At 31.9% G+C, this 21,400-nt stretch overlaps 1 protein-coding gene across 1 annotated transcript in view; it reads left to right on the top strand.

The window, feature by feature from the left end:
- Positions 1-21,099, top strand: part of LOC134229680 (corticotropin-releasing factor receptor 2-like) — a 34,689-nt gene extending 13,590 nt beyond the window's left edge. The window contains exons 2-14 of the mRNA XM_062711447.1: positions 329-981; positions 8,229-8,333; positions 8,771-8,898; positions 11,543-11,652; positions 11,997-12,123; positions 13,014-13,170; positions 13,595-13,725; positions 14,179-14,264; positions 14,664-14,799; positions 14,940-14,981; positions 15,092-15,202; positions 16,490-16,513; positions 20,223-21,099. Coding sequence (XP_062567431.1) covers positions 861-981; positions 8,229-8,333; positions 8,771-8,898; positions 11,543-11,652; positions 11,997-12,123; positions 13,014-13,170; positions 13,595-13,725; positions 14,179-14,264; positions 14,664-14,799; positions 14,940-14,981; positions 15,092-15,202; positions 16,490-16,513; positions 20,223-21,047 — 2,103 coding nt within the window. The 5' untranslated portion in view covers positions 329-860 and the 3' untranslated portion in view covers positions 21,048-21,099. The remainder of the gene's footprint in view (positions 1-328; positions 982-8,228; positions 8,334-8,770; positions 8,899-11,542; positions 11,653-11,996; positions 12,124-13,013; positions 13,171-13,594; positions 13,726-14,178; positions 14,265-14,663; positions 14,800-14,939; positions 14,982-15,091; positions 15,203-16,489; positions 16,514-20,222) is intronic.
- The last annotated feature ends 301 nt before the right edge of the window (positions 21,100-21,400 follow it).

The following is a 21,400-nucleotide window of genomic DNA, read 5'->3' as shown; positions in this document are numbered from 1 at the left end:
TAGATTATAACAGAGATGATTTGTTACTTATACTCCCAAGAATCAATATATGAAACAAATTGATTGTCAACAAAGCAAAAAGCCAAGAACGTTGTACTTGGTGACTAGAAGATTGGACGATTAAGATTCAATCTGTTTTGGTGTTCCCGATTTACTTATATAATGCCTCCAATAATAAGACCTAGGAACATGTCAACGTCCGGTATCTCTTAGCATAACGTTAACAGGGTTCTGTCATCCTGCTCTTTGGAATGACGGATGGACCAAAGAGAAACATTTGTCAGATTCATCTCTTCAAGGAACTAAATATTCTCTTGTAATTTTTTAGATGACATCATTGATCAAGAGAGAAAGATCGAGGGATCCAGAGCGCCGGGGACTTCAGTGTGAAGAATACTAACTAGCTGTTATATACAAACGGACTTCTTATGTTAAAAGAAACAACCTCGAAGAAACTTCATTGGTTTTCTTATTATTATGTTAAAATTTGATCGTATGACATAAAAGAAGCATAAATGTAATTTCTATGCTTTGAGGATTAAAACGCGAACCCCAATATTCACCGTGTGGATAAGACAGACCAAGGAACAGAAATCTTCAAAGTAAAAGAAAATATTCGGAAACAGTGAATGGAACATCTTGATAATGGAATTCATGAATTATACGATATTGACATATAATAATTATTGTTGAACTTCGCTGACCGAGCGAACATTGTCATTTTTTCTTTTCCATTACCAGTGTTAGGAAAGGGAAGCAACGTCTTGCTGTGAACATTAAAAAAATGGCATTCTTGAAGTTATTTAGAAAAGGAATAGGACAAAGTGTTCACTTCTATAGATAAAGGATACCGTTAAGCTATGGATGCTTCTAGTCTGACGACAGAGGCCGTACCGGGAAGTACCGAGGCCATTTCTGAATACTTACGACTGCAGCTCCATTGTCACAGTGATTCAGAACTTAACATAATCAGGAGACCAAGTAAGAATACACAACAGCTTAAGGTTCATCGATACTCTGATAAGAGAGATAACTCTTAATGACATTAATGTCTATTATTCCTTTAAAGATTTGGCAAGTTGAAGTGTCTTTTTTATCCGATTTGCCCCGTAGGCTATGCTATAATTGTTTGTATTTTGCTTATAAAATACATTTGTGTAGAAAATCATTGAGGTTCAAGCAACATTTTATATGCGTGTGCAGAGGGTAATGAACTTTAAACCTAGCAATATTTATTTCTTTATAAATGAAGCCTATATCTATAACTATGTAGATAATCATAGCTATAGCTACATTGTATGTTAGTCATACGCGTGGTGCAGTGGCTAGGCGAAGAGCGTCTGCTCTAGAGTCGCGAAATAAGGAATGGATCCTTACGTTGCTGGTTTGAATCCTACTGTAGGACGTAGAGTAGAAACCGGTTCTTCGGATGAGACCGTAAAAACCGAGGCCCTGTGTTACTCTAGGTGCTGGTACGAAAAATTAACGAAAGGGACATTAAAACAATATACAATGAATCAATATAACTATGATAAATTGTTTAAGCAAGTAAACCCTCGGGCTTAAACCTGAAAATATTTTGCTTAGTTATAAATTATTATATTTATAGCTATGTTAAATTATATAAGCAATAAAGCCCCTGGGCTTAAACCTAAAATATTTAGATAAGTTTAAGGTGTTTCCACCCTCACAATTTTAATGGTTCAAAGTACAAAAACTGCATTTATTTTCTTTTTATATTCTTTACATTTTTCAATTATTGCAAAAAATGTATTGGTCACCATGTTATTTAAAAACTGGTTAAAAAGCATAATTCTGATGCTGAATGTTCCTAAATACTTACTACTTAAGCTTATAAAATACTTTTGAACTGTGAGTATCAGGGAAACTATTTTATATTAGAAGTACAATATAGCAAATGCCTGAATGAAGAGACCTTAGGAGGAGTTATTATATAGTTTATTCATAGTCCTAATATAATCTATACAAGCGCAAACAGTTTATAACATATTCACCGGATTTGAGGCCGTATTCATCGGAGAGTCAGTGCACGTGTGGCAGCATTGTGACGTCACAATCAACGTTGTAAACAATGCTTGCAACGGCTGAAGCCAGCTATGTATCTGAAAAATGTTAGACAAACCTATCGCAGAATTATTTTAAAACATTTGGACGTCTTACACATAACTAAACTCGAAAAGGAAAACACGGAGGTTACAAACTGTAATCTGTGTGTCTTTTAAAATTTTCAATAACGAAAGTTCATGAATGAAAATGGTGCCGTCGTGCAGCCTTCAATGTCTTATTTATTTAAATTCGGACTATATAATACAACAATTATGGACTCTTTTGGTGTTCAATATGGTTTGTTATTCACCAGAAATATATCAATATTGATATTTTTCTGGTGAATAACAAACCATATTCAACACCAAAAGAGTCTATAATTGTATATTATTGCCCTTGTCAACATTTTTAAAAGTTTGAATAATTGATTAAATAAAGAAAATATGCATTTTTAAAATTCTTTTACTAAACAATATTTATCATTACATCTTTTGTAAAGCATTCTTCTAAAAGATATTGTTCTATTAGGTATAAATTTAAACTAATTACAGTTTTTGCAAAAACCTATGACATCATAGGAGGGTGTAATTACCTTAATATAATTTTTAAATTACATTTATTGCTATGTTACATTTAAAAAATAAGAAAATCCACCAGGTTAAACTTTACCACTACCTTAACCATTAATTCGTTATAAATTATATATCTATTGTTATGTTTCATTATATAAAGAAGAAAACTTCATGGCTTTAACCCCACATTTAATACATCTCATTAATCATGATATATCTGTAACTTTGACTTCAGCAACTTTAATAATATTTGGATTTTACCAAATATTTCATTTTGATGTTTAAATAATGAAAAGAGTGTATATTTTCAACATTGGAAATGCATGATATATAGGGTTTCCCCTGGTAAAACATAAACATAAACTTCGCCAGTATTTTTATGTAGGAAAGGAGGATGCTAATTTTACCTCAGAATTTTCTGATCTCATCTCTAAATAAAAACTGATCATCAATGGTTTAATATAAGGCTTAATTTCGAAAGCTTTTCTATAATTAAAAAATGTAGGAATTTTTAAAACTATTTTAAATTATACGTTCTTTAATAAAATTTAATACTTTCTGACCTAAATAGGCAAGAATTATAATTTATTTAATACGTGGGCACATGCGGATGATTTCTTGTCGACAATACAAAAAGGTCTTAGTGATGTCATTTCCGGCGACAGCGGCAATAATTAACGTGTTCTTTATTTCATGGCTTCATCAGAGCACGCGATAATAGGATTGAAGAGCAAAGAATTGTGTCATTGTGTTATGATTGGGGAAATTACAAATCTTCTATGCGACATAATATTATCAAGAGAAGCAATCGCTCTCGCTAAGGCCCCAACTAATTACCGAGAGCAAAATCGTTAGATTCATTGAAATCATTGGAACCCAGGTACAATGTACCAGAACAAAATTTAAGCATGTTTTACCAATAGGCAAACGAAGATTTTCTAGTTGTGATAATTATGCGAGAAGTTTTATATACCTGCCAAAGTGTCTGTCGATTGAAGAACAATTAGTTGCAATTTAAGCAAAAAACTTTAATTTTACTAAATGCAAACAGATGCTTTTAATATTGAAACTATTGCTATGGATATCTCGCATAGTATAACATCTTAATGATGAAATATATTGAGAGAACAAACAGTACTAAAGCTCAAAAGCCTATTAAACAATGCATATAATGGAACAGAGCAAACAGGGATCTCTAAAATACCAAAGATGGGATCAGGGGCCATGGAGGAGTGAGCATCCCCTGTCGACCGATCACACCCGCCGTGTGCTCCTTGTCATGATCAGGAAATATATCGAAAGAAATTGACGACTATTCAATGTGTAGATGATCTCCTAACAATGAGTATGAAGAACGCCAGTCACCAATTCAGTTTATGATAAATTGTATTTACTGGCAAGGCCATTGTATCGACTATGAAACATGCGAAATGATGGATTTATACGACATTGTTGAAAGTTTTGTTTCATAAAAGCGTTTGTCAGTAACTTACCTTGTTTTAGAAATTAATCATACGTAGAGCATGCTTTTGAATTTCGAATCGAATGTAGGCGATGAAGGTATATTACTGCAAAAATAAGGAAAGTTGACTATTGAAAAGTTTAAGTAATAATGTTTAAAATGAAACTTTGTTGTTAGATTACCATATCCGTCCGTTTTTAGCAAAATATCAAAATATTAAACATAATATGCAACGAGTTTTTGTATCGTATAAAACAATGAAGTAAAGTAAAAAAGGTCTTTTCACATATAAACAATGTTAAAAGTAGAGATAACCTTTGGTATCGGCACGATGGTTCTAACCAACTAGTCAACTTCTGCCATCGACTGAAGAAGCGAAAATCCTGATTGGTTAGTTAATTTTTTCATTAGTTGAATAATGTATGAATTACAGTGGGAATTTCTGTAATATTTTAGAAAAATTCAATGCTTAATAGAGTCCATCATGCAAGAAAGCCAACAAGTCAATTGACAGACTCTTTGATTTTTATTTAAGACTTGCAAAACAAAAACACAAAAAGAAGGAAAAAGAAAAAAGAAAAAAAAAACAAGAAAAACAGGGCAGTGTGTCAATTGTTATATCAAGGTTTCAATCTTTAATCTTCCCCTTTACCGCTATTGATTGCTTTCGATTTGAGCTGAGCTGACTTCTTTTAATTAATTATAGGGCTTCATCACACAACAAATTACATAACATTTTGTTAAGTTATCGATAATGATTTTTCTCGATCTTTTACTTTTGTTTACTTTTTAAATGCCCGACAATGATTTATGTGACTGCTTTCTTTCCAAGCATTTGTTTAGAAATATGCAGTGCTTGAGGTGATATCTGATCGTTTGTTTTTATTTTGATTTAAGGTTAACCTTGACATAGTTATAAAGGGACATTTGAGAAATCAATTGGTATTTTGTTGGTCCTTTAATTGAATAATAATCAAGATATAAACATGCATGGTCACTTTAATGCTAGCTATTTTGTATACTAATTAATAATATTTTGATTTTTGTTAAAGGGACATGAACAAAGTTTCAACTGATTGTTTTAAAAAACATTTTTAATGTTTACAATTCCTAATTAACGCAATTGAAACGATAAGCAAAAAATTAAATATCATTCGTTCATTTACAAAAAAGGTACAGAATATGAAATTCTTCATAATATAAACAAGGCTCGTTCCTTGTTTTTGTTTATATACAGAAACTATATTTTCAACAATAAGAGATTCAGCAAATATCTAGAATATGTCATCATATTTAGAATTAACTTCTTTGTTTAAAATATCTTCTTTGAACGGACATATATTAGTATATCTAACCTATGTAAACACAAATATGACACGGGCCTTGTTTACATAGCAAAGGTTTTGAGCTCTAAATCTGTCATGTATCTGAACAACTGAAATTCATATTTTTAAAAATCATTTAAGAAAAAAATAACCTAGGTTAAGTATTTAGAAACATAAAAAATGAAAAAAAAGAATAACTTTCAGCTGAATCCGCGTCTCTTTAAATGTTACCTTATGAATGTGATAGATATGTAGAAAAAAATCATTTGATTCCTTTTTTTTATAGTGTACAAGAAAACACATGTAAATGTCACAGTGGGAGTGGAAGTGATAAGTTACAATTCTTTCCGTGAATTGTTCACTTCATGATTTTATTATAATTGTAAAAGCAAATACGTTATATTAATAGTACCTTTTCATTGAATGAAACATATGGAGAAAACGAACAGTATTCAAGCTAAAAAGCAATGAACAGAACAAACACGGACCTCTTAAACATCAGATGCCTTGGAGGAATTGGCATCTCACACCGTTCATTCTATCCAAATCATTGTCCAAGGTCTAAGATATACACGTTACTAAAGTGTATTCTCATTTACTGTTTGAACTCATGAGTAAATTACTCAGGAGCCATCTTTTTATATCCATCCTTCGTCAGAGAAGGATGAGGTAAGGTTAGGAGAGGGAGATACATAAATCGGTCCTAACTAAAAAAAAAGTACTATAGCAAACTAGTATATCAATATAGTAGATTATCTTAAATGAAATTCAGATAGATATTTTTTTTATTTTTAGCTCTTTTAAAGGCCACTCGAGTTGAAGGCTGAGGTTATCTTTAATGATTAAAATTTTCCGGTTGTCTGTCGTCGTCATTGTCATAGTCGTTATTTTCGTAAATTTTTAACATTTTCATCTTGTTCTTAAGAACCACTGGGACATTTTCAACCAAACACAAAGTATCCTTGCGTGAAGGGGTTTCAAGTTTGTTCAAATGAAGGGGAAACAATTTATTCTAAGGGGAAATATTTATGAATTAGTGAAATTATAATGATATCTTATAAGAAATTCCTCTTGAAGAACCTCTCGGCCACGAAAAATGAAATTCCTGCGCAAGAATATTCTACTAGACAGTGTGATTTTAAATTTTTAGTTTGCACTACGGCACAGGGTTGCGTTAGAATGAGGTATCACTGTTTCACATAGAAATACATAGAAATTTACAAAAAAAACTTCTTGTAAAACAATAAATTAGTGATAGGTCAAAAATTTAGAAAGCATCCTTAGGTAGTGTAGATTTCAGTTGTTCGTATCATGCCCCTTGGGGAATTGGCTGGGCAAAAGTGGTTGATCAAAGTTAAAAATAGGAATACATAGGTAAAACCTTAAAAAAATCTTTAAATAAAATGCTCACTCCTCCATGGCACTTGATCCCACCTCTGATGTTTCTGTGGTCCATGTTTGCTCTGCTCTTATTTTGTATTGTTTTATGGACTTTGAGACTGAATACTGTTCGTTATCTCCATATCCTTCTTTCTTAAGAGCAGGAGAGCCATGATTAGTTATAGCTATATTATATGAAAGCATCCTTAGGTAGTGTTAAATTAAGTTTAAATCATTTTCAAGTAGTATAGATTCTAGTTGTTATATCCTAACCTACGGGGTAGAGAAGGGGTAGAATGTGGAGTTTCAAAGTGTAATAACATTTTACCTAGAAATACATGTACATAAGTTAGGAAAAATGCATAAAAATCTTCTTGAAAACAGCAAAGCTGAGATAAGTCACCTTTATATGGAAGTATTAACAGGAAGTGTAGATTCAACTTTGTTAAAACCATTAGCCCCAGAGGTAGATACGAGCTATAACGGGTCCGTGATACATGTAGTAAAGATCATTAAAATTTTTCACAAGAACATTAGATCCATTATTGGTTATAAATATCTAAAATCATTCAAAAGCTTATGAAGATTTACATTTGTTCAAATCATGACCAACCAAGAGAATAGAGGAACCATTATAATGGATCATGATGAAATAAAGAAATATAAAGAATATATCAATAAAATCTTATAAACAGCAAACAGCCATTTTATGTCATATTAATTCAAAAGGATTCTTAAGAAGTGTTGATTTAAGTTTGTTCATATCCACCACGAGCAAGCAACGATTTTTATTTAAAATTCAATACTGAACAGATTTTTGCTTTTTCCTAAACGAAGTGCTAAGGTGAGCCTATTACTTAAATTCCTTGAGGTAATTTCCTGACACTGAATTTTTTTTTTTTGCATGTTTACAAATTTTTCCATATGAGTGAAAATTCTCGAAAGGGAAGTTAAACAACACACCCCATTATCAAATTGTTGCTAAAGAAATATTAAAATTTTTGATCTTCAAAAACGTTCTCGAGTAACTTTTAGAGTCGATTGAAATATTTATCAATTAACTCTAGTGAACAAATAGCTGACTATAGTAATTAAGTTTTTGTTAGGAGATTGCTATATTGTGACAAAAAAGGATAAAATATAAGTAGGTTAATGCAAACGTCCTACCTGTTAAACATCAATTGTATTTTTTTTCCCATCTGGAATAAAATCGTTGGAATAATATAAAAAAAACCTCTAGTACCATATATCAGTCTTATATCGAGCCTCATATCTCATATTCACAAAATGTACTTCTCTCTTATCTAACGGCTTATATCATTTAAAAGATAATTTTTAAAAAAAAATGTATTCGATTAACTCTTTTATAAACTCAGATACAATGATATTAGTAGAAGTCAAATTTTTTATATTTACTTTTAGATGAAACTTACTGTGAGCCTCATCACGACTCATTCCATTGTTGGTACGCGACAAAAAGTAACACCACAGTTACTGCCCCTTGTCCAGCTGCCATTGGTGCACCAGGTAAGGAAATAAAATATCTTAATAAGCGTTACTTACTAGCTAATATTCTAAAATTGGTACTTCTTGTCGTAGTGATGATAAATGAATCTTAATAATAATAAACAAAGGCAAAGATGAAATATTTGGGTATCTTTGAAATATTTGAAAGATGAAGACATTTTACTAAGACAATTTTAAAAATCTAAACAATCTAAATACTATCCCAATCATGATTTAGAGCAAACAATGTGTGTATCCGGTCGATAGGGGATTCTTTGTCCTCCATGGCACCTCATAAAATCTCTAATTGTTTTAAGGGGGCCATGTTGACTCTGCTTCAAATTGATAATTTTTAATTGCCTTTTTAACTTAAATACTGTTTGTCATCTCTATATTTCAATAAAAAGATGACCTTTATTTCTTTCTGCTGAAAAGTAATGGTGTGTAATTTTTTTCAGATCATGTCCTGGCATACCGACATTGTGGGTCAGATGGACGCTGGAAGAATATTACAGATTACCAACAGTGTATCGACTTCCTAGACAAATTGCTTCCACCACAAGATGTGACTAGCTTAACTCCCACTGTAAGCTATCATTTGAATACAAAAAAGTAGTTTATACTTTTATTCAATCCAATGTGTTGGGTCAAGCAAAAATAAGTGAAAAAAAATACATGACTATTATTTATTTGAATTCTTGGGTTGAGGAGTCATGAGGAACCAATGATAACTGGAATATAATTTTCCTGGTAATTTATAATAACAGTGTTCTCTTCCCGACTTTATTGATATGCAAACAGAAATATATGTTTGATTTTATACTTTTAATTGACGTCCCATTTGAGAATTTTTCACTAAAGATGTCACTGGATGATATCTCTCTGTGAAGTTAGATTGATTGATTAATTGTACATTATTTAATGTCTCATTCGAGAATTTTTCACTCATATTGAGACGTCAGCGTATGCTGGTAAAGATCTAGAGTTTCAAATTTAGACCTATACTCTTCATGCATGGACATTGAGCAGTGAGAGATTTTTCATCGTGCCAACGCCTACCGTGACATGGGACCTACGTTTGTAAGGTCATATCCGAAAGACCCATGACTTTCACTCATAGTTCCGAGCGAACAGTCACTGCTTATGTTTACTTCTTAGGGTTGAAGGGGCGCCGAGAACGAGAATCGAACCTGGGCTTCCCGATCACGAAGCGAACGCTCTACCACTAGGCTACCCTAACCGGTCTGTTAAGTTAGAAAGAAAAAAAATAATTTAGACTGGGGTGTCAAAATATGAGATTTCAAAAAAATTACATTTGTTTGTATTCACTATTATCCCTATTTACTAAACATATCACTGTTTAGCATTGTTTATTTTCAATAAAAATAAATGAAAATTGTCACTTGAAATTCATGAGAATTCTTTCAAATACTGTATTCAACTGCTCAGAACCTCAAGTTCTGATGAAACATTATTCAAGTATTAGCATTATTTCAACAGCCATGATTTTTTGTATTAAAAACTTATGACTTTTATTGATTCCTGAAATTTAAGTCGTATTTCCCTGCCGATCACGATGTAATGACACATTCCTCAGGTATCAGACTACATTTTCCTTTTGTAATACAAACTTATTAATATTTTCTAATCCCCGAAATTTTCGCCGAATTACTTGTTATTTCCTGATCATGACAAGGTACACACAGCGGGTGTGTCGGCAGGGAATGCTCAGTTCTCCACGGCACCTGATCCCACCTCTGACGCTTTAGAGGTCCGTGTTGTTCTTCTGATTAGTATTGCTTAAATGAAATAAAAAGACTTTTGAAAGAATCTTGTTTCTTATAGTACCTTCTGAAAGATTGTGTAATTTCATGTTAACATATTCCTTTTTTAAATTACGAGCTGTAAGACAACACTTCTGATCCCGGAAAAATTATAGATATGTTTTACTAATGTACTTATAATATGGTCTTAAAGATACTTAAACAAGTTCAGAGCTAATTATATAATCTTTAATGAAGTACAAAAATAATGAAATAATTTTCAACTTCCCAGGTAATCTTGGCTATAATTGAAATTATAAAAGATTACAAAATATGAAGTTTTATTACTCTAGGTTGTTGAACATTCCTGAGCTGTTTTGATTATGAGGGGCTTATTTCGAATTTAGTTAATATTATAATTTTTGGGTTCCTCCCTTATGCGGAACACTTCTGCGCTGTTCTAAATATGAGGTATACTTATTTTGGATAAGGTTAATATGGTGTTTTATTCCTCTGGTTAGCGGAACGTTAACATTCCCGAGTTGTTCTGATTATGGGGGATATTTATTTTGGATGTTGTTAATATGATGATATAACATAATAATTCATATTTCTTTAGTACCCATGCTTATTTATGTATTTTAGATTACAAATAAGTTTTGTCAACAAATTATATAAAAACCTTTTTATTCCGGTAGGTAGCGGAACATTTCCGAGCTGTTCTAAATATGTGGGATACTTTTTTGGATAAAGTTAATATGACGTTTTATTCTTTGGTAGGTAGCGGAACATTCCCGAGCTGCTCTGATTACGAGAAATATTTATTTCATGTAAATATGATGTAGGTGTTTTTTTTACGTGGAATATTTATTTAGAATGTTCTTAATATGATTTTTTACCCTGTAGGTAGCGGAACATTCCCGAGCTCTTCTGATTATGAAGAATATTTATTTTGGATGTACTAAATATGATTTTTTATTTCTGTAGATAGCGGAACATTCCCGAGCTGTTCTAAATATGTGGGATACTTTTTTTGGATAAAGTTAATATGATTGATTGATTGATTGATTGTATATTGTTTAACGCCGAGGCGGCAATCTCTCAGCCATATTTCGGCGGACTATTCCTATTAGGTTAATTGATCGGTAAAGTTTTTGTTGTGAGCCTACTCTTTTTCGAACTCCAGAGAAACGATCTTTTGCGTGCCAAGGGGGTTGTCATCCTTGACACGGGGCACCATTTAACGTCCCGTCCGACGGACTTTGTTAATATGACGTTTTATTACGTTTTATTCTTTTGTAGGTAGCGGAACATTCCCGAGCTGTTCTGATTACGAGGAATATTTACTTCGGATGAAGTTGATATGATGTTTTATTCTTTTGTAGGTAGCGGAACATTCCCGAGCTGTTCTGATTATGAAGAATATTTATTTGGATGAAGTTAATATGATGTTTTATTCTTTTGTAGGTAGCGGAACATTCCAGAGCTGTTCTGATTATGAGGGATATTTATTTCGGATGTAGTTTAGTTTCCTTGTTCTTCCTTTGCATTACTCTCTTCGTATTCTGTTATTTCCGGTGAGTATGAACGGATTTCTGAGTTTTGACTAGGGGTTACATAAGAAGAAATACAAAAATTGTATGCCTGTAGTAAAAGTGTGACTATTGAATGCAGGAATGAAATAAAAAATGTTGATATAAACTTTTTATATGTGCTTATATACCTTTGAAAAAAAGAAGATTTAATGAATTTTAAATTAAAAAAAAATCGATGAGAGTTTGTACCATCTGTCCTTCAATTTAAAATAATTCAGGTAAGTTGCACATATTTATTCAGTATCCATACCCTCTTCATGTATTCTAGACCTAAAATTAAAGTATTGTCAACAAATTGTATAAAAATCGATTTTTTGTCTATATAGGTCTCTTCAGTGCAGCCGAGTGTCTATACATAAACATCTAGTCGTCTCCTTCATCCTTCGCTTTGTCGTCATCGTTATTTTGTTCGAACCTTTAGTGTTTGGTCATGATGTCTACTATACCCGCGTGGTAAGTCATGTCTGTCTGTGTTTATACAGTTAACATTAGTGTTTGGTCATGATGTTTATTAAAGTCATGTCTCTAAATGTTTATAAAGCTAAAGTTAGTTTTTGGTCATGATGTTTATTAAATTAGGAATGTAAGTCCGGACCAAAATTGGTTTACAAAGCTAACATGAGTGTTTTTTTCATAATTTTTATAAAACAAGGGACGTAAATCCAGTCCAACATTGGTTTACAAAGCCTACTGTATACTAACTATAAGTGTCTTGTCATGATGTCTATCATACCAGAGTCACTGTGATAATACTTATCCAATACTACTTGTTTTAGATTACTTTTCGTATTTAGATGTTTATTATTCCGGAGTATTAAGTCCAAACATATTTACTAAGATTAGAAAAGGTATTTTATCATGATAGGTACTACACCAGGAATTGTAATTACTTTCCAACTCTATATCTAATACATAGCAGTGTATAAGCCTTGATACAGGCGTATTGGACAAGATGAAAGAGCGTCTTAGACCTAGCGATTTTTCCGCGGTAGTTTTGCTTTTTATTTTACATTCCTTTTTTAGGATACTTATTATGTTTATTTTCCCTACAAGACATGGAGTGTAAGATTATAAAATTGCTGCGATTTAAACATTCACCGATTTTTGACATTTTTTGAAGTACCTTTTTTGCCCCTAGAGGACTGGTGTGTAAGATTATAATATTGTTGTGTTTCTGTGAAGTTATTCATTCAGTGCGTCTTATTTTGACATTTTTTATTTTTTTTCTTGCTCTAAAGCTCTGGGCATGTCAGAATATAGTAGTTCAGGGACAGTACTTTGTAACCGTGAAGTCCGGCTTTCAGTACTTTAAGAAGTTTGATTATATCTTTTTTTCCCTACAGGACTGGGTCTGTAAGATTATAATAGTGCTAGGACAATACACAATGGTCAGTAACATTTTCTGGATGTTCGTGGAAGGCCTGTTTCTACACAATAGTATTGTTGTCACCGTATTCTCCACGGATGCTCCTTTTAAAATCTTTTGTGCCATAGGATGGGGTATGTATTACATGTATCAAAGATTGTACATGTTTGTTGTTTTCTGATAAATTAATTTCTCAAATACATACGATAAAGACCGAGCAACGAGTACCTTTTTATTTGTCTGTATCATAATAATTTTATTTTCAAGTTGTCAAAAATCAAACAAACAAAAAATATTACCTATCAAACAATAAATATCAAACAAAATGAAAGATACCGAAGGAAAGAAAATAGATACCATGCAAAAATTAAATGGATGCTCACTCATCTATGGAACCTGATCCAACCTCTAATGTTTTGGAGGTCCGTGTTTGCTCTGCTCCTGTTCTGTATTGTTTTATGGAATTTTGATCTTGAATACTGTTGGTTATCTCAATATGTTTCATTTAACCTGTTATAAAACGAGGTTACTGATTAAAATACCCTTTTATATTTTTAGGTCTGCCGGGAGTGATAGCTATATCCTGGGCGATCGCCATGCATTTTACAGTCTTCACGCCATGTTGGCAGAACAACTCTGATTCCCCCTACTCTTACATTGTGTCGGGGTCAATACTGCTAGCTTTAATTGTAAGAAGTATTTTGTAATACAATAATCCTCTTTTCACGCTAAAAAGAAATAAATGCAAATTATTTCGCAAAAGAATTGATAAAGGTCACATTTAAAAATGCCTGATGGGGTAAGTTCGAGAAATTAGCCGTTTATCTCGAGACTGTTAAAAGGAAAAAAATAATCATTTTCCAAGTGATAGTTGTTCCTCTAATCAAGAGGTTAGAGTTATATCTCCTATCAGCTTGTTAACTAACCTGATTGTTTTAGGCAAATATCCTTTAGTTGAACAGTAAGAATTGCTGTGAACAGTGGTTCCTAGACAGAGTTCAGATTTCATACATTAACCAGGTTTCGCCGATATATATCTGCAATATTGCCGATTCGGCGTCAAAAATTAATCAATCAAGCAAACAGAAAAACATTTTTGTACTGAAGTTTTTCTGAAAATGTTTGTTTTTTTTTTATTTCAGGTAAATTTGTTCTTTTTAGTCAACATTATAAGAGTGTTGGTGACGAAGTTAAGAGCTCATAATACTCATGAATCATCAAGAATTAAGTGAGTATAATGTTTGGATGAGTATAATGAGAAAGTCATTTGAAAGTGTAAAGTGAGTACAAATAAATCTGTATATTACATTATTATGTAATGTACAAATGAAGTGAGTGAGGTTAGTAAATAAATGAGTATATATATTGAAGAAATGAATGAACAATATGAATAAATGAACACATTTTAACATGAAAGAGATAATTAGAGGTATGTAAACCTCTCTCCAATGTTTTTGATTTGTATTGTGTGTGTGAAATCTATGAAGTATATTACATGAATATTGGGAAAATATTACCAATACATGTATTGCAGTACATTTGACACAAGAAAACGTCTACTCAGAATTCTTCAAATTGATTTTATCCTTCAATTTTTTATTGATTTATTTATTGTTTGATTTTGTAGGAAGGCCATACGAGCTACTGTAATTCTAATGCCGTTGCTGGGACTGACCAATCTTATAATGTTATTTAATCCAAATGATGGAGGATCCTACGCCTCCGTGTATCAAGTCACAAATGTTGTGCTTCATTCCAACCAGGTCTGGAACTTTTTATCTTATACTTTTACCGTTTACATTATTAAATATAAATGGAAAGCAATTGTTATATTTTCCCTCTTTAGATCTTTTTCAAAATATAATAATTATTGATTTTTTAACAATTTTTTTTTTCGTTTCAGGGAATCTTAATTTCTATTTTTTATTGTTTCTTAAATGGAGAGGTAAGTCAATATAACACAAACATCATCTCCTCGTAAGACATGATATTTTGTGAAACATATTTTTTTTAAGGAAAAGCCTTTTTATGAATTCCTTTACAATACCTTGACAGGTGAGAAGAGTAATAAAGCAGAAATACAGAAGAATGAAGATTCAGCGGATACTGAAAAACAGTAGTCGGCGCTACTCCAGAACATCATCATGTATTCTCTCTCAAACGGAGGTAAGATTGTTTAGAATCAGAGAAAACCGATATCAAACTTCATCATTTTCAATACTTATGTATAGTTGAATATGATTAACTATAGTAGTACAATTCTCTGTTATTCTTGGACTTTGAGAAAAGCATTGTATTCTTGACGTTACCTAACCAGAGTCAGATAATTGCACAGACTTTTATTCACTGATGATATATACATGGGATAGAAACTCGGACGAATAAAAACAAGGTTAGCAATAATCGCTGGCAACAACAATTTAAAGTTGCTACTGATATTAATATTTTAACTAATGAGAATCTATTCGCCATGTGACAGACGCTTATTACGTATCGCCGATAATACCACACCTTGCTGACAATCCAAGAATTACAGGGAATTGTAATAAATCAAAGTTCTGAAGTTTTTCCTATGGTCAATCAAAATTCTTTATGTTATAACGACTTAAAGCTTCAAATCTTCATTATAATAGTAAATCAAATTTTCACCATAGTAAATAAAAGTTCTACTTTTTTACTCTGGTCCTCCTACAGATAACTATTAATAATAGTAAACTTTAGTTTACTAGTTAACTCTAGTGTTTCGGTTAGTACAAAATTGTAGCATGTGAGATTAGTAACTGTTGATGCTCAATAGACCAGTTACTTTATTTCTTTATTTAAAATAGTTTTTTAAGATGATATATGATATACTAAAACGCATTAAACCCCTACTCCATCTCAACAGGTAATTTTTTAAATATACTAGGATAGCTGCTAGACTGTACCATGTAGTTCTCCTTTGAAGTTACATGTAAGACTTTGAATTAACCCCCTTGAGTATATTAACCTTAAGATAAATTGGAAGAATAAAGGTCTAACATAATTTTCGTCCCATTCAACATTTTGAATAAAAAAGTTTGTAATGACTCCTTAAAGTCACAGGCTGCTGCTTCTTTACATCTTAGCACTGTAGAATGGAAACATTAAAACTTTGATATGTTTTTGACAGTTTCTGTTAATATCAGTAACATTTATAGTAAGCTACTTTTTCTGCAATTGGAGACGTTTGTACATTTATTTTTTCATATACCATTTTTTTCCACAATAAAAACTAGACACAAGTGAAAGGAATATGCATTTTTATTACATTTTTATTTAATTCTGTTACCTTGTTATAACGTAAAACATAATTGAGCATAACAGACATATAGAGTTATTTTGATTTCAAGTTATCTTAAAAAAAATTCATTATACAATAAAAGCGACATAATTACATTAAATCTTAAGCTTATAAATGAATTCTTATTACAGCTAGATATGTCTTTGAGTTCATTGGTAAGGAAATAAATAAAATATCTAGATTAACATTATGCTTGCGCTGATGCAAATAGCTAACAATTACATGTAGCTACAGCTTTAAGAAAAGCTATTTAATATTCACTTTCATTTTCTAGAAAAATAAATCGAATTGAAGTGATAACATTGAGTTTTATGTTTTTTAAAATTAAATACTGAAGACTTTGTATAAATAATTATAAATCCTGACATAGATGTTATCTATTCAGAACGTTATTAGAGCCGCAGTATATATTTACTTTTGATAGAATACCAAGCATTTTAAGAGTACACTTCCCTACCAGCTTCTGGTTCCTTTTAAATATGATTGTCATTCTTACAAAAATAAACTGTAATTGAAGTGGAACAAAAAAAAACAGAATTTTTGTGAAACTCACCGAGGTCCAAACCAACCCCCCCATTATCTGTTCCCTTATAAGGAGAACTGTGGAAATCCAAATGAGACAGATTGGCATAGGGTAGGCTGCCAGGCAAAAACTGAATGAGAAAAAACTATAAACTTCCCTTGCTAGAGGAGTGATAGAGGACTTACAATGTTAAAGGATTATTATTACCAGTGTATATACGCAAATATTTACGTCCCTCGAACCTACCAACCTGATACATGTACATTGATTGATTGGATCTTGATTAATGTCTGTCTCCAAAATTTTTTACTCATATAGAGACGCCACCACTTGCCGGTGGAGAGCTGCAAAATGTGTCCCATACTCGGCATCTAGGGCTATTGAGTAGTGAGGAATCTTTTTTCATGTCAGCAGCTATACTGCGACACAAGACCTCAATTTATACGGTCTCATTCGAATGAGAACGCATCTCGGGGTGGAATTCGAACCCGCGACGTAAGGATCAACACGATACTTCGCGACTCTTGCCAAATTGATGTAAGAAACACGATTGCTTTCCTATACACCAATGTTCAAACAACGCTTTATGGTCAATCGTACAAATCCATTCAGGGTTCATTGACATGGTTTCATTATTCATTGTTGTTTCGTTTGTTTATTTGATTCTTTATTTGATTTTGTGTATTTTTAAGCGGTTAGCTTCGCTAACCGCTTTATGGCATGTGTCCCATTTTTATCGGTTTCTTAATAATTGTATTTGGTCGACACCGGAAACTTCCATAAGGCGCTACCTATTTTTGGGAAACTTCAACAAAGCCTCTACCTAGTACCTATGATTTGTTTCTAACACATATAACATATGTTAAATAAAATCAAGACTATCAAAACAACATAATCTTTCGGTTTTTTTTTTTATTTTTTTCTGATTTTGTTTGTCAATGAAATAAATTTATAATTGTTGTATTAAATAAAGTTTATGTAAAGGAGCATTTGGTGTCTAGATTAAATTTCCGTGACATCAGCTGATGGCGATCGGGCCCTGTGACGAAATTCGAAGTCAGCATGAAGTTTAGCTGATAACATTATCAACGCGTTAGATTTAAACTTTAGGAAGAAATGTATAGCGAGAAATATCATATTTGAACCTAATGTTACACGAAAACAAGTAGGCATTTCCGATTTATGTGTTAAATTGAAGCCTGAATCGAACAGGTGGTCGAAATGGCGTTGGACACCTTGTGTATTTATATATAGAGGGGGTAGAATGTTTCGATATTTGGCTAATTTAGAGACTTGCTGATAAAAATTCAGGTGCTGTGATTAATTATAAGGCACCCCTCATGAACAATAAATATTTGACCGAATTATGCTACTGGGCACAGGGAGGACGGGTTAATTACTGGCTAAATGGGGTTGAAGGTTATTACCGACTGCAAAACATCGGAGAATCTCTCGATCGAGTTTCATTTTCCAAAATATTTAGGCATCCCTTTAATTAACTTAAGTAATACTAGTACAAGAAGAAAGCCTTTATATAAATATACTGAATACATCTGTAAGTTGTACAGTTATGGATTACTTCCATAATGAAACGTTTGTTTTCTTCTTCTTTTTTTCTCAATTGAAATTATTTAAAAGATGATAAAAGCTTTGTTTCCAAGGAAAAAATTCTGTACTCAGTCTAATTATTACAAACGATTTTAAACGATCACATTTTTATTTAAAAAAAAAAAAATTATGGGAGCCTGAAAATACTAAAATTAATTTTAAAAAATTGGAGAAAAAAATTTAATCGGCATACGATCCTTTTCTAAAAATCAGCCGATATAAAATATGCACAGAAAAAAGAGGCATGAAAAATCTTGGATAAGCACAAATTGAAAATTATATCTAATGAATGATTATTTTTGAAAGTTTGCTAAATTCCTATGCAAGGTATAAGTTGTAAAAATACTCTTTAAATTTGAATTTGTCCAATTCGTTAATTATCATTTTGAGCCTTTGAGAAAAAATAAAAATTAAAATACAGATGCTTACAGACATATTGATAGAAGGTCGCATATTTGTTTTTACTTAAAAAAAAAACCAATGTATTGCATATTGAAGAAAGTGACAATGATACCTAGGTAATTCTTGCAATGGACAATTAAATTGTTCGTTATACACTGACTTCTAGTGAACCTTTGAATTTTTAAAATACTAGTTTTGATGGATTAAACAACAACTTTCCTTTTCACATTTTTTTTTTTTTTTTTTTTTTTTTTTTTTACAATATTTCATGAAAAATATTTGCCAAATACTCAGTATATGTTCGTTTATACATATCGTGCAAGACTCTTTTTTAAATAATTGTCATATACCATTTACTTATTCGAACATTTAATTGTATGAAAAGTCAATAATGTACATTTCTTAAAACTTTATTATCTTGTTTACTTGTCTTTCTTCCTGTGAGAGAAATAGTTCATAATATTAATAAACAGATGTACTCAGTATCTGTATCAAAATACAAATGAACAGTGATCGGTTCAAAAGAAAAACGGATCCTTGAAAGTTCCGGTGCCTAGGAGAAGTAAGCATCCCCAATGACAGGTCACACCTGCTGACCCGCAGTGAGCCTACGAAACTGAAGCTCTCTGAAATTAATTAATTCTCTGCTCGTCCATCCGTTTTTCTCAGACTAGCCAGTTAAAAAGATATATGTACAGTACTCCAAATCAATTAATCTAAAGAATTTGAATTATCATTTTATTTTCTTTTTGAGTTGTTTGCTATAGTAGTCTTTACAGTTACCTAATTTCAGAATCAATAGAGCATGAAAGCCAATTAAATTTGCAACATCAACATAATTTTTTTTTTCGTTCTGAGCACTTTTGGACGCCACCAATGGAGACAATTAGGGGGAAATTTTTGAAATTGAACTTCTTGTCTTTCAAACTGAAAATCTCATTGATATTTTGAAACAAAAATTTGTGACATCAGTCTGGGAGGTTATTGGTTATACCATTTAGTTAAGTACTACAAAATTCAGTGTGTCTGCTTCTTCGCTGATGACACTGGAAAAAGATATGCATGCCTACTTTAATATCATGATTCAATGCATTTTTTGTTATTGTACACTGTACATATTCGATGAAAGCATGCTAACCGCTTTTCAGTACTTTCAGTACTTTGATTTTATTTTCTTATCTGTGTTTTGGTTTCTTAATAATTGTATTTGGTCTGGTTCTGGTTTTATAATAATTTTCAGTTATTTTTTATATTTTTGGGAATTTTTTAATTTGCACATGTTTATTTTATTTTATTTTATTTCTCAGTTTTTCAATTTATTTTGTTCACAGACAAGGGGAGATCAATCGTCTTCCTCAGATAGTAACATCTGTATGGGAAATCTTAATAACAATTCCTATCAAAAACTGACTTTGATCACGGAAGTCCGAGAAAAACCGAGATCGGAAACCAACCTTACTAAGAAGAGTGACGTCATACAGCAGTCTGCTTCCGGTTCTGATCCATCAAACTTAAAAGTTACTCACTCTGTCAAATTTAGATTAAGTTCCAGTGAGAACGACTTACAAAAATGTAAAATGCCTTACTGTGAAATATCAGCTGAAAACGTGTTCGATTTGCCATTGGTAGAGGTTTCCGAGGCCGATTCCAGAAGCAAAGGCGTAAACGTCGGGATCGGCATTCTACGCAAGACTGATGCCAATGGAAATGCAGATAAAAACCAAATTATGAACGAAAATGGATTTACAAATGTAAAAAGGAGTGTAAATAGTCAAAGCATGACCCAGATTGATATTCTTAGCAAGGTAGACGTTGTATGCAGTGGCAATGCTACCATTTTTAAGAGTGAATCCAACAATAATAGTAGTGAATCTCAAAATCACATCAAGGAAGTGGATAGTAATTCTATCAGCTCCGTAAAAGAGTCCGATTCGGACTCGGGTAGCAGGTGCTCTAGAAAATCGGATTCGGATTTTAGGCGGACATTAAAGAGAGATAACTCTATTTCAAAATCAAGTGAAACTGACGTTGGCAAATTGCACGAAAGCAGATGGTCTCTTCTCAGCAGTAGTGAATTCAAATTAAATATTGTCGGAGGTTTTGCGGAAGAAGTTAAAGAGGAGTTATTTAGATTAATCCAGGAGACAGAATCTTGATGTTACTTCTTGTCTTATAATTTAATTTATTCTTCATGTATTTTTGTTTTATTTGTCAGATTTGTTTCATTTACCATAAACATAATAATTTATTTTTATTAAGCTTTTTTATTTATTTAGCTGTAAATTTTTATTTCTTATCGTTGTTTATAAATGTATTTTGTGAATCACTGATGCCCCCGCATGGCAGCTTATACATGCAAGATGGGCTGAAGTTTCTCAAATGCATTATGAAACAAAGCTCAAGGTCAAAAGGTAAAAATTGTTGGTAAGCAAAGTAAGGTCTTTGCATAAAGAAGACAACTGTAAAATTTGAAAGCCATAGTGTTTACTGTTCAAAAGTTATGGTTAAA

Source organism: Saccostrea cucullata, unplaced genomic scaffold (assembly GCF_032062105.1).
Source record: "Saccostrea cucullata isolate Sc308-1 unplaced genomic scaffold, CSIRO_AGI_Scuc_v1 ctg208, whole genome shotgun sequence".
Taxonomy (NCBI): Eukaryota; Metazoa; Mollusca; class Bivalvia; order Ostreida; family Ostreidae; genus Saccostrea; species Saccostrea cuccullata.
Note: the sequence above shows the minus strand (reverse complement) of the source record. Positions and strands in the feature narration are given on the sequence as shown.